General features: G+C 34.8%; 1 protein-coding gene across 2 annotated transcripts in view; it reads left to right on the forward strand.

Annotated features, from left to right (window-relative positions):
• The first annotated feature begins 2,758 nt into the window (after positions 1-2,758).
• Positions 2,759-14,233, forward strand: part of LOC102605407 (uncharacterized) — a 42,841-nt gene continuing 31,366 nt past the window's right edge. For both annotated transcript variants that reach the window (XM_015305404.1, XM_015305405.1), the window contains exons 1-4: positions 2,759-2,912; positions 8,011-8,186; positions 8,271-10,445; positions 11,059-11,134. In XM_015305404.1, the coding sequence (XP_015160890.1) occupies positions 8,018-8,186; positions 8,271-10,445; positions 11,059-11,134 (2,420 nt within the window). In that variant the 5' untranslated portion in view covers positions 2,759-2,912; positions 8,011-8,017. The remainder of the gene's footprint in view (positions 2,913-8,010; positions 8,187-8,270; positions 10,446-11,058; positions 11,135-14,233) is intronic.

Genomic DNA, 14,233 nt, shown 5'->3' on the forward strand with positions numbered 1-14,233 from the left:
TTATTATTTAAAATATGAAAATAGTTGAATATTTTTGGATTAAGTGTATAGTTTAAGAACATGAATTTAATATATATGAATCATAATTCATAAGTCATAACTATGTGATACTCCAACTGTCCTTTAAATTAAATTATATTAATTAAAGATTTGACTTGGAAAGGCATGACAATTTTTTAAAATGAACCAAAATATTACTAACTTTTCTTTATTTGTTTTTACTTTAATAATTGTGAATGAGAGAAGTTTAGGGTTAGCCGGAGAATTGATCAATTTACCCTTCTCATTTTCATAGTATTATATATTAAATATAATTATATTAGTTCATTCTTTAAAAAAAATTATAATAATTTTTTTTATCTAATATGTCAATAGCTAGGAGCCTTGCTGATCGAAGATTTATATGTAAGCTGACATATATTTATTTCTTGATTTTATGATTGATATTACACTAGTAATATACTTGTCTAACAAGAGTTGTCTCGAAATCAAATATGACATTAGGTATTAATTACTCCTTTTAAGGTTGGAGTGCGACACATAATAATTAAGTCAAATCAATAAATACAAAGAAAAAAAAATTACAACTAGCATGAGATCTAAGGGAGGCCCTACAAAAGTAATGTTTCAAGATTCACTTTTAGGACACGATTAGTTACGAAAATTCTGTATTGTGCACAGGTTCAATATTTGTCACAAATTTATTTTTTAAATGACATTAATTAAATGATATGAAAGCATCTCATTAATGTAAAATAAATATCTAATAAATATTAAGTATTAAAATTTATAAATTTTAAGTGGTATTGATTAAATGATTTGAAATTTTAACTCTGAAATAAATTATAATATATATTTGTGTGGTAGTAAATCATATCAATTTTTTGAGCACAGAGATGCATAATTAAAATATTTTTCTTTATTGATCATTAATTTTTACTAACATTCAAAATAGTAAAATTATAAGTAAAGACAACTAAAGCGGAAATTATACACTACTTAAATTAAAGTAAAACAAAAGAAATAATTTTTTAATTTTTTTTCTCAAAAATGCCCTTACTTGAAGCAAACACTTTAAAGAAAATGTTGCCTACTTCAACTTGAAACTCTCCTATATATATTTTATTTAAGAGGAAATATCAAATTGCTGGCAAATTTTGTTAATTTACTACATCACACATAATCTAGTTAAGTTAGGATACAAAGTCAATAGAGTAATTGGATTTTTTTTATATCCGTTTTTGAAGTAGGATTAATTTAGATTTATTTGGAAAGTTTCACTTATAAAATAAAGGGCTCATTATTAAACATGACTCTAAATATTTGGAATTTCAACTCAAAACTTCTGATTAAATATAAATAAATATTTATCACTCTATCACAATTTTTTTTATTATCAATAATTCAAGTTTAGTTGAAGGGGAAAGAACTAAAATGTTTTTTTTTTGTTTTAATTAGTGCTTATCAACTACTATCTTTAACACTTTAATGACTCTATCTTTAATTAATGGTTTGAGTATTAATTTAGCTTGATTGAGAGTATTAAAGCAACTTTATAATTATTTAAGTTAGTGATTACATAAAGATTTATTAAGGATGACAACATTTTTAGTTTGTTTAAGTACTAAGACATATTTTTTGTATTTATACTTGTAAAATTATTTAGAAAGAACAAATTGATTATGTTAAGTCAGACAGGTATATATTGGACATTAGATAATTAATTATTTTCGTAATAATGCATTTTACCGCTTAAAAATTACTTATTTTTCTTTGTTACAATAACCAAATAAATTAATTTAAATCTTAAAAATCAACTTAATAATAAAAAAATTAAGCATTTCAAGTAAAATGGGTTTATTGGTGAGGATTGATACCTCATTTTTACTTGTTCACTGGTGATTGACATATTACCTTGATATTTCATTTTATAAGAAATAAAAATGATATTTTTCTACCCTAAAGTTTTAAAAAGATGAAAAAGAAATTGCTCATGTTTCAACATCGTACTAAAAGCCAAAAGAATAAGGAACCAAAGATGCCTTTCTACATCTTTCCTATGTACCCTATATTAAATTGTGAAATAATATCTTTCATTGCTTTTATTTTACAAAATATAATTGTTAAATAATATGAGAAAATGAAGAAAATGGTCCTTATATTTGAGGGTAGATTTAAACAATTCCTTGAATATACACATAACAATTTTTTAAAGTATGTTAAGAATTAGTATTTTAATTTTCATAAAATATTAATCAATCCCAATTAGTTAAATTTGACGAAATCTATAAAAAAAATTTTTTAACAGAAACTCTTATTTAGAGGTACAATTTTGTAATTTCTCTAATTTTTGATTTATTTTTAGAATTTGATATAATATTTTGAGATGTAATTATTTTTATTATTATTTTTCAGTATCTAATGTTATATTCTGTGTTGTATATATTAGAATTTGATGAAACTTTTTAAATTTTTATAGATTAATTTTTTTCTTACCGTTTTCGTCGAAGCTTGGACCTATAGATTATTAAATATTTCACAAATTTTAAGCAAATATAAAGGACCAAAATTCATCACATACTTAAAAAAGGACTATTTCAAATTTTACCCTTTAAAACATAATGGAAACATTTTGTCATTTTCTAGAAATAAATAGTAATATCAAAAGAGTTTTTCTAACCAAAAAGACAAAAAAAAATAAAAAAAATAAATCAAGTGAATTTATAATAATTACTGATAAACTACATAAAACATATTTCTGAGATCGTGCAAAAGCCACCATTTTTTTTCTTCTTTCGTTCGAATTGTGAGAGAGAAAGAAAGGCAAAGAGAGAAGAAGACTATGAGAAGCAGAGCTTTCAAAAAACACAGTTTCTGCTAACAATCGATCGATTAGACTCTACCCTTTTCAGGTTTTCTTCTAACTGTTTTTTTCTTCTCAAGTTATGAGTTGAAAGTTTGATAAAACTGCTAAGGTTTTAATCCTTGATTGTTTTTGTTTTTGTTTTTGTTTTATGTTTGTTTTTTGCAAGATTCTTGGTGAATTAAGGCCCCTTTTGAAATCTGATATCTGGGTCAATTTTAGTTCTTTTATTTGGTTAAGAAAGATGGGTTTTTTTTCCCCGCAAATCTTTCAGATGACTGAATTGGATTCATTTTTGAAGAGTTTGGAACTAATTTGCTGTATTAGAATCTCAAGAACAGTGGGAATATGATGTGGGTTTTGGGTTAATGAGTTAACAATGGTGGTTTAGATTGGAAGATTGGAAATGTTGGAGCTGGCATGCTAGTTTGGGTGAAAGAAGCTATGGAAAATACTAAACAAAATGATGTGATTTTCTACGAACGACACCCGATCTTCTATATTTAAAGGAACGCGAGGTAGTCTTTAAATATCTCAATGGAGTCACCTCAGCATCACACATTATGAATGTGTCATTCCCGAAAAGCGCTTGATCCAGTTATAAGAAGCAGCCTTATATACATCCCAGCTAAGGGTTTCATAACTAGTATAATTAAGAAAGAATAGATAAGGTCTCCCTGCTTAAGACCTTTATGGGCTAGGAAGAAGCCCTCTGGTGGCCCATTGGTAATAACAGAAAACTTCGAAGTAAAACTACATAAATGTACCCATTTAATCATCTTTCACCAATATGTCCTTCAACAAGTTTAGTAGAAATGACCTATTAACATTTTACCATGGTCGGACACTTTCTTATATCAAGCTTACACATTAAAACAGGACTGCTTTGCCTCCTTCTAGCATTTATACATTCGGTGCAATCAGGATATACCACTATCTGTTTGCTGTTTATAAATGCCATGTGATTTTGTGTATTTCTTCTACTAATTTGGTAATCACTACCTTTGACCTTTTGCTGAAAAGCTTAGAATAAAAGCACCTAACTAAGCTGATAGGCTTGTAGTCTCTTTTGTCCAAAGGATATTCTCTTAAGGATCAATCCAATACATCATGCATGTAAGCTTTTTTCCAAATCTGACATAATAATGAAAACACTCAAATTGCTTTCTTAACTTCTAGTTTTACTCTTGGCAACAGTTTTCTATAAAAGCCATATTAAAACCATGTTATGCTGGAGCTAACATTATTTTTGCTGTTGTTATTATTTGCATCTTCTTGGTGCCTAATAATGATATATCTTACTTCATAAGAAAAAGCCATATTAAAACCATCCTATCCATAACAATTCCCTTTGCAACTTCTAATTGTCTGTACCACTTCCTCTTAAGTGAAGGGCCATTTGCAACCATGTTTTTTCCTCTTTTGATTTTTGGAGACATTTACCTTGATAGAAGGCCCACAGCTTTCTGGTTCACTGTAAAGTTATTGGTAAGACTTGAGAATTTCATCTATAATTTTGTCTTGATTATCCTTAATAATTTCCCTTGCAACCTTTAACTTGTCAATCTGGCTGTATCTCTTGTGTGAGGTTGGAAAACCTGCGAAGTGCTTTAGTCATAAACTTCTTAACTTTTGTCACCAGGATATCTTCTCCATTTTGGCTATCTCTTGCAATTTCATCAAGGTTGGAGCCTTCTCTGTCATTTTTTGTTCAGTTTAATATTTCTGCACTCTATTGAATTTCCTACATTCTTAGCCTTTCCAGTAAATCACTCTTTTTTTTCTTTCTATGTTACCGAATTGTTCACATTCCATTCTGGCGCTTTTGCTTCTACATTTTAAGCTTTTATGGCCAAAGCATAATCAGGACTCCCACTGATTTCCTGCCATCCTTTGACTATATCCATGAAACCCACAATTTCCTTCTTTGAAATAAGATCCCCTTTTATCCTATTGCCTACATACCAATTCAGTAGGATGATCTGAGAGTATTTGAGGCAGGACAGATGGTTTGATAATACTGGATCCATCATTGCGTTCATTCAAATAGAGAGACCTGTCAGAACAAGAAGTTTTTGAGAAAAGCTTTAACGCAACATTCATTGCCTCATACCAAAGAAAAAAGGAGCAAATTAGCCAAGAGATTTCAGACCTATAAGCCTGATAGGTAGCATGTACAAACTACTCTCCAAAGTACTGACTGAGAGGCTGAAAGGAGTGATAGGGAAATTGGTTGATTCCCAACAGATGACATTTATTAAAGGTAGACAGATCATGGATGCTGTGTTGATTGCTAATGAAGCTGTAGATTCCAGAATCAAACGGAAGAAACTTGGTATAATATGCAAGCTGGACATAGAGAAAGCATATGATCATGTCAACTGGAGGTATCTACTGAAGATGTTGGAAAGAATGGGCTTCGGACATAAATGGTTGAGATGGATAAAGTATTGTATTTCAACTGTCAAGTGAGCGCCTACAGGATTTTACAATACTCAGAGAGGTCTCAGGCAAGGTGACCCTTTGTCACCTTTTTTGTTTTTAATCACTATGGAGGGGCTGAATAGTATGATCGAAACAACAAACAACAGAGCCTGGTTGAAAGGTTTTGATGTTGCCAGAGAGGGTGGCGACAGTTTGGAGGTGACACACCTGCAGTGTGCAGATGATACCCTAATTTTTTGTGATGATGAGGAACAACAACTAAAATATGTGAGGGTTTTACTGATTCTGTTTGAAGGAATGACTGGACTACATATCAACTGGAGAAAGAGCTTAGTGTATCCAATCAGTACAGTCACAAATATGAACTGCCTAGCAGCAATCCTTAGTGGGAAATTGATACTCTGCCAACAACTTACTTGAGCATGCTTCTAGGTGGAAAATCCAACTCTGTTGAGATATGGAATGGTGTGCTGGAGAAGTGTGAAAAGAAATTGGCTAGATGGAAAACTCAATATCTGTCCTTTGGAGGCAGACTGACTCTCATCAATTCAGTCCTAGATGTCTTGCCAACTTACATGATGACCTTGTTCCCAATACCAGCAGGAGTCATCAGGAGATTGGACAGTATCAGGAGAAAATTTCTATGGCATGGCAACAAGGAGAGGAAAGGCTTCCATTTGGTGAAGTGGAAAGTAGTGATAACTGGCAAGAAGGTAGGGGGTATGGGGATAAAGAACCTGAAGGTGCAGAGTAAAGCTCTCAGAATGAAATGGTTGTGGAAGTTTGCCAATGAAAATCAAATGCTATGGAAAAGGGTAATAAATGCAAAGTATGAAGGTGAAGATATGTGGATGACCAAAGAAGTGACTACACCTAATGGAGTGAGTTTGTAGAGATCAATAAGAGACATGTTGGATGAAGTTAAGAGTAATGCAAAGATCAAAGTTGTAGATGAAAGCAAGACAAGATTTTGGAAAGATGAGTGGCATGAAACGGGAAACCTAGAAGTACTTTTCCCTGACATATACATTAGAGTTCTGGGACAACAAAGTACTATAGCAGAGTTATGGACAAATTAGGAGTGGAGCTTTAATTTCAGAAGACAATTCAAAGACTGAGAAATAGCGAGAGTTGCGGAATTTCTCAACACTGTGGAAGCTTTTAATGGGATGCAAACAGGGAAAGATGTTTTGTAGTGGAAGGGAAATAGCAGAGGGGAGTTCAAAGTTAACTCAACCTACAAGTTGATGGATCAGACAAACCCACAAACATACCGTTGGCCATGGAAACAAATATGGAGAAGCAGAATACCTCATAAAATCTCATGCTTCATATGGTTATTGGCCAAAGAAGCTGCTCCGACTCAAGATAACTTGAAGAAAAGAGGGATAACCTTATGCTCTAGTTGTTTCCTTTGTGGGGAGGCATTAGAGACAGGGAACCATCTGTATACCTTACAACTATGGATGATTTTTTTGAACCTCAAAGGCATCTCCTGGACCATGCCTAGGAAGTCTCAGAGGCTTTGAAGAGCTGGGTGAATGCAAAGGACAGGAACAAACGGAGAATTATCCCTGCTAGTATATAGTGGACTATTTGGAGAGAAAGGAATTCTAGGTGTTTTGAGAGCATAGAGAATGATGTCCAGAAAATCAAGTTTAACTGCATCTTATTGTTATGTTTTTGGTGTAATCAATTATACTCCAATGACATTCTATCAGTAATTGATGTTCTAGACTCAATATAGACTGAAAACAGTGGAAAAGGAGACATCTGTATATATGGTTTCAGTACAACCCATGTACTGTTTTGTGATATAATACAAAGTTACCTATTTGAAAAAAAATAGAGAGACCTGTCAGTTGTTGATGCAGCTCCCCAATCATCACTTTTCACCTGTGAACATGTACGAAAACAAGCCCGCCTCAAGGTCAGGAAAAAGTAGTGCTTTAGAGTAGGCTTGAAGGTGTTTTCAATTAAATTATTGCCATGTTGATGTGTCCCATAAGTCTAGATGAGAATGTAAGGGATGATGTTCATTGTGATCTGACTATGTGCTCCTTAATCGCAATACATGAATTTTGTGTTGGGTAGTTGTGAAAATTGATCCACTTTCTTATAAGTATATTCTTAGATCACATTCCACATTTTTTGTGTCATAAAATAAGTCAACATTAGCACTAGGAAAAGAGAGGGCTTCTTTGGTTAGGCTTATTTCAATTATAGACATTTTGTTGTCCATAAAGGATACAGGAGAAAGCAGGGAGGGTGAGTGTCCATTGTGGAGCCTTTTGTACGTCTCTCCTTAAGGAATAGTGATACTGTTTCTCTTACTTGACCTATTACCTTTCCTAATTGAATTCTCATTATGACCTTGTGTGCTAACTGCTAACTGGGAAAGCATCTTCTATCATCTAATTGATTCTAACTTTTCATGGGCACTTTTTTGATTGATAATGTTATGAGTATTATTGGTGTATGCCAGCAAAAAGAAAATTCAGAGGGTAGAACATCAACGGAACCATTACAGATTTTAAAAATGACTAAAGAAAGTCAATCATGTCTTCGACCTGTAACAAATTTCATGGGCGTTTTGAACATATTATCGTGTTCTTTCATGAATTTGTTACCTCAAACTCCCTATACGTCAATGGCTATCATTTCTTTCGGCCTTTGCTTATTTTTGTTATCCCTTTGCATAGGGCTGACATGGATTTTGCCTATGGTGGTGAAGATCCTGCAATACTGCAGCTGCAGAAATGGGGGTCCTCGCGAGTCCAAGTCAACCTGTCAGACTTTTGTGAAGGTTTTATTTCTCCGAGACGGGAGTTATTGTTGCTACTTTCGTATCATCGCGAAGCTTTGCTTCTTCCATTGGGTAAATGTGAATATAATCAACTTACCTGTCACTTCAGCAATGTAGATTGTATATTCACCTCTAATAGATTCCTGTTCTTTGCAGGTAAAAGTACTAAGGATCCACAAAGCTATAAAAATCTCCAGAATCATGATGCTTCGTTTCCCTGCTCACTGGAGCGCATGTTTCCTGGTAAAACAGAGTTAGGGGATGATTGTGAGAGTACTTCACAATCCATTGAGGCGGAGACATGTAACATAAAAACAGAGGCAGTTGATTTTACTGGACCTATCTCTTTCCCTTCTATTTCTGATGTAAGCACAGTGGCTTGGGGTAGGTGTGAAGATTTATGTAGTCAGCATGACAATGTTTCTTTCAACGAACTGCTTTTTGTGTTAGGCAGTGAGGGGGTAACTGTCCATGCGTTTTGCCAATCCTATATGATGAGTGAGTTCATAACACCCACAGAACAAGATGATGTAGGTCAAGGGTTATGGGTGGAGTGGGGGCCTTCAACAGCCTCAGCTCAACTATCGGGAACTGTGTGTGACTCCACCATGCAGTCCAATGACTCCCTGGATGTCAGTGATATGAGCTGGTCTAGTGTAACTGGGGGAAGAGCGAATAGTTGTTCTATGGAGGGTCAAAAGGAGGTATCATCTGAGAGTTTTGGAGTGAAGAGATGGTTGCATACTTATTTGACTAAAGTTGAAACAATGAAGTCTGATGGAACAGTGTATACAAAGTTCCCAGATAAATCGTCAGTTCCTTCATCTGCTTCAATTGTCTCATTTAGTAATTTTCTCAGTTGTCCGCAGCTATTGGAATTTCTATCTGATGGTTGTCCTATATCACATGACAAACAGAATAGTAATATCTCAGCTGAAGATCATGCAGACAGTATATCTACAGATTCCATACAGATGTCTCCTGATGCTCTAGTTGGTCAGCTGAGCAGTTCTTACAAATGTTTCAGAGTGTTCTCTAATGATGCGCAATGCTTGGTTGGGTTTGCCTTAAATACAAAGAAAGATGTTCAAATTGAAAGCACAAATATAGATGATGGAACAGGCTGTAAAGTTTTAGTTGCAGTGGCCAGGTTAATTAATTGGGGAATGCAGTGGGTTTGCTCGGTGACAGTGGGAAAATGCCTCGAGGGCAGGCCAGCAATTGAGTGGCCAGAGTTCAAATTTTCTCATGCTTTTCTTATTTCTCTTAATGTTTCTGGCTTAGTCTCCATTTACATTGCATTAACCGGTGAACATATAGCATCTTTAGATCTGTTAAATATTTGTGGAGTTTCTCCTTCCTTAGTATCTCAAGAACAAAAGTATTTATCTTCAAAGATCAGAGAAAGTTGTATTGAAGAGAAGAAATGTGGTCAGCACATCAATCAAGCGGGAGATTTTGTTGGTAGAAGAAGGTTCAAACGGCTTCTTGTTATTTCCCATTCTTTGACATTTTGTGTGATCGATGAATATGGTTTAACATATGTAATACATGTGGATGACCATATCCCACAGAAGTATTGTTCACTTGAGAAATTACACCCTCAACAATTGAGTGATGGAATGTTGGTTGCTTGGGCGGCAGGTGCCGCTGAAATTGGCTATCAAAGGGTCTTATCCAATTTTTTCGGTGGGAAGGAACAAAGAAAATCATCCATTATTAGAGAGTCTTCTTTCGCTGATAATACACACGAGGAAAGGAAGTATGGCTCATATGGAAGTAGCCTATCTGATGCACTTGATGTAAATAAGAACAGGATTTTTGGTAGTAGATTATGGTCATGCCATAGTAGAAAAGTTTTCCTTGCTACAGATGGATCTAAAGAAGATGGCGTTGTTTGTTTTTCTCCTTTTGGGATCACTCGGTTAGTGAAGGGAAAATGTTCTGGGGAAAATGGGAAGTGTCGACTTGTTCATTCCAGTTTAAATGTGAACATGACAATAAATGATGACACCAGCTATAACATCCAAGGTTGGGATGCCATAGTGGACGAAGCTATAGGTTGTAGTTTTCAGGGTTGTTTGTATTTGGTCACAAAGGACGGTATTGCTGTAGTTCTGCCTCATCTTTCTCTTCCTTCAAATTTCTATCCGGTTGAAGCAATTGGATACCGGCAATCTTGTTATAGTGCTGGTTCAAAGTATGGAGTCCATAAGCTTCATGAGTTTGAAAGCAAAAAAAGACCTTTTTCTCCATGGAAAGTGGAGGTGTTGGATAAAGCTCTCTTGTATGAAGGGCCTGAAGTGGCAGATAAATTATGCTTAGAAAATGGTAATTCCTTGAAGCTGAAACACACTCTTTTACTAGCCTTCACATGTTTGCTCCCTCATGAAGTTAGCTTCCAGATTTACAGATAAATATGTCTTCTTAGGGTCGTTTGGTATGCAGTAAAGAAGCAACTTATTCATGTATTAATTTATGTAAAAGTTATGCAATGTTTGGTAGCTAGTTAGGAAATAAGTTATTCATTTATAAAATTAATACGACGTTTGGTTTGCAATTTAGCAACCCGCATAACTAATACATGTATAAGTTATGAGGGAATTGGTGTATTATCTTATGGCGGAGTAGGATATGGAATAACTAATACATGCATAATACTAACAAGCTACCAAACGATCCCTTAGAGTTTGTTTGGCCAATTGTCAGTGTCCTACTTTGTACTTTGCTCTACTTGATTTTTACAGTTTGTGCACATGCTTTAGCTGTTAATTTGTGAATCAGGAATACTGCTGTTGTCTTTAGTAAAATCGAAAATTTGAAATATCGTTGATTTTGGTCCAACAAGAACAGTCGATTTTGGCTTACAACCTTTTTTCTTCATTGGCGAAGAAGAATATCATGATATGCAGGAAGTGTGATGTCTTTTTGCAAAATTGTGCAGGATGGGACTTGAGTGTTACATGGATTCGGAACTTGCAGCTGGCACTGGAATACCTAAAATTCGAGGAGATTGAAAAGTAAGTTTGATTAGCTTGTTTTGAGACTTATTAGTAGAGTGGCTATATAAATGAGTGGCATGTGGAAGTAAAGGTCAGAGCATTTTAACTTAGGTGGTACTTCTACTGGGATATACAAATGAATTTACTTCAAAAAGTTTTACTGGGAAGATCCTTATCCCTCTGCCTTGTTTGCTCTTATTTGTTGTACCTGAGTCTAAAAGGAAGCTGAAAATCTTTTCAGGGTTTTGTAATTTATGTTACGCAATATGCTAAGAAATCAGAGAGCTTCACCTAGTCTGTACATTATTTTTACCTAAAACATATTTTTGAGGACTAGATATTGTCTGCAAATTTCTCTACCACTTCTAGATTTTTTAACAACAGCTGTTGTTTTACTTCTGGCTATTGTCTCCAATTGAACAGTTTGAGAAACTCTTCGGGTCAAAATGGGAATGCGCATCACCTCCTCATTTGCAAAATGGTATTTGACTAGTCCCCCAAGTTTTTTTTTGAGAATGGTAAAGTTGTATTCATCAGCAATGAGGGTATGCTGGCAACCAAACAAAAAATTCCCAGGCAAGTAGTCATGATTACAAAGAGCCTAGGAAATCTACTAATTGATCTACTTCATATATGCCCTCTTCTTTACACCAAAACTATAGAGTATTAGTCCCCAAGTTTATTAGTGTTCAAGAGATAATTAAATAAAAATTAAAATGTGTTGTCTTCCTTAAGCTTTTAGATGTGATGGTAATACATTATAACATGTATCAGAGCCTATGGTTCAACAGGACGAGTATGGAGATGTTAAGTTGATGGCTTAGGACTCAGTTTTCTTGCCTTTGCAGAGCTTGGAGATGCACACCCAAAAGAAGCTCACATATGGGCTTCACTGGCCACTCAGATAATGTGGGTGGTATTCATTAAATCTCCCGATTAGCCCATGAGGCGAAGGGCCATATGAAACTTAGTTCAAGGGGCTTGTTAGTGGGGTGTGTAGAACTTAGTTTGAGGGGGAGATTATTGAACATAAAGCCCTACATTCCATATTGGTAGCTGAGAGAAAAAAAGGGAAGTTGCATATAAGGTGTAGGACTACTCCTAATGGTGTGAGGCCTTTGGAGGAAAGACCGTAGGACATCACCTTCCTCAATGCAAAGGAAAACTAGGAGCATGGAAGTGATGAAAGCATTCCCACTTTCGCCGGCTAACAGAATGGATCAATACAGGAGAGACTGGCCGTGAAGTCTAAACTAGATATCAGCTGCCCTAGCAAACGAAGACTAGTCTTCTTATCGAGCTAGGCATGTGGTACTTATCTTAGAGTCGGCAGAGGTCCTGGCTTCGAGTCTCACCGACATCCATTGTCAAAAGAATCTCTGCGTACTTTCCCTTGAAAAAAAATCAGGCATGCACGTGAGAGAGCGTGTTGTAGAGATAATTAAGTAAAAAGATCTTCGGATGTTTAATAGTGCTTTGCTAGGGAAGTGGCTTTTTAGATTTGGATTAGAGGAACATTCATTAAGGAGAGAGGTGATGGTGAAAACATATGCGAGTTATGGAAGAGGGTGGAACTCTAGAAACATTACTACTCCTTTTGGGTGTGGTCTTTGGAAAAATATCTTGAAGGGGTGTGAGAAATTTAGTGGTAACATATCTTTCAAGGTAGGGGATGAGAGTAGAAATTGTTTTTGGGTGCATAGGTGGTGTGGGAATAACACTTTGAGAGCCACATATCCAACATTCATAGTCTTTCATGCCAAGAGAAGGTGACAGTCCAACAAATACAAAAGAACAAGAAGGAAATGCTCTTTGGGATCTTCAATTTAGGAGAAATCTTCAGGATTGGGAGTTAAGAGGAATTGCAAAACTTGCTTGAGATGCTCTTCAAACAAACTCTATCCTTTGAAATTTAGTATTCTTAGAGATGGAGGTTAGGGAATGGTGGTTGTTTCTCAGTGAAGTTCCATTATGACAAGATGCTCACGAGAGATAGAGACAATTTTCCTGCACGATGCTGTTTGGATTTCCTGGGCGCCAAGAAAGATTTTTCTTTATATGGATGTCGACTAGAGGAAAAATTTTGATGGCAGAAAATTTGAAGAAAAGGAGGATCACCTATATTAATTTGTGCTTTATATGCAGAAACTCGGGTGAGGATGTGGATCACCTTCTACTACATTGTTAGGTTGCTTCAAGGTTATGGTGAGTGATTTTGAGATCGTTTTGACTACCGTGGACTATGACGGGATGATAAAGGACACTTTGTTCAGTTAGGCTTTTAGAAGATGCAAGAGAAGGCGCAGGCATAGGGCATAGGGCATTGCTCCATTAGTTCTTATGTGGGTAGTGCGGAGAGAAAGAAATATAATTTTTTTAAGGAATTGAACATGATTTTGTACATTTGAAGAATAACCTTTTATCCCTCATATAATTATTGATGCATTGATGAGATTGCTATTTATACGGATGAATGGGTGTCCACGGTAAAAGAACCATTTGTATTTTTTAGGTTTTTTTTTTTGATATACTACATGTAAACGGGAGTTTTCCCCTTTTATTAGTGGAATTATTCTTTACTTGATCAAAAAAATAATTACTGGAATTCTTTAATTTTTTTTCCAGTTTTTTTTATTTTAAAATAATTAAGTAAAAACCAAATGTGTTTTCTGTAACAACTTAAGCATTTAGATGAAATGATAACACCCTATTGTTGATTGTGTTAATTATTTAACATGATTTTAGGAGACTTTATTTTTCCTTTTCCTAGCATAATCTTATATCTTATATATATAAAAGAGAATCCTAGGCCCGCCTACGTGGCGCCCTTAAAATTCAGGAATTCACTTTTATGTTTTTCTTCATACTTTTAGGTTTTTCACCCCTATTCTGTTTTTACCTTTAAGCCTGTTTCTTCAACTCTTGCGTCCCTTCGGTTGCGTCTCTTCAGGAACTACTTATAAAAACTAGACAAATCATACCCATTGTTGGATCTTCTTCTTCGTGACAAATTTCATCCCTAATTTCTGTGGAACTTCGTCAATTCCTTGGAAGTCTACTTTGGATCTTTACCAAAAAAATAAGAGTAAATTTTAGGAATAGCGAACATAAAAATCA

Source organism: Solanum tuberosum, unplaced genomic scaffold (assembly GCF_000226075.1).
Source record: "Solanum tuberosum cultivar DM 1-3 516 R44 unplaced genomic scaffold, SolTub_3.0 scf00777, whole genome shotgun sequence".
Classification (NCBI taxonomy): Eukaryota; Viridiplantae; Streptophyta; class Magnoliopsida; order Solanales; family Solanaceae; genus Solanum; species Solanum tuberosum.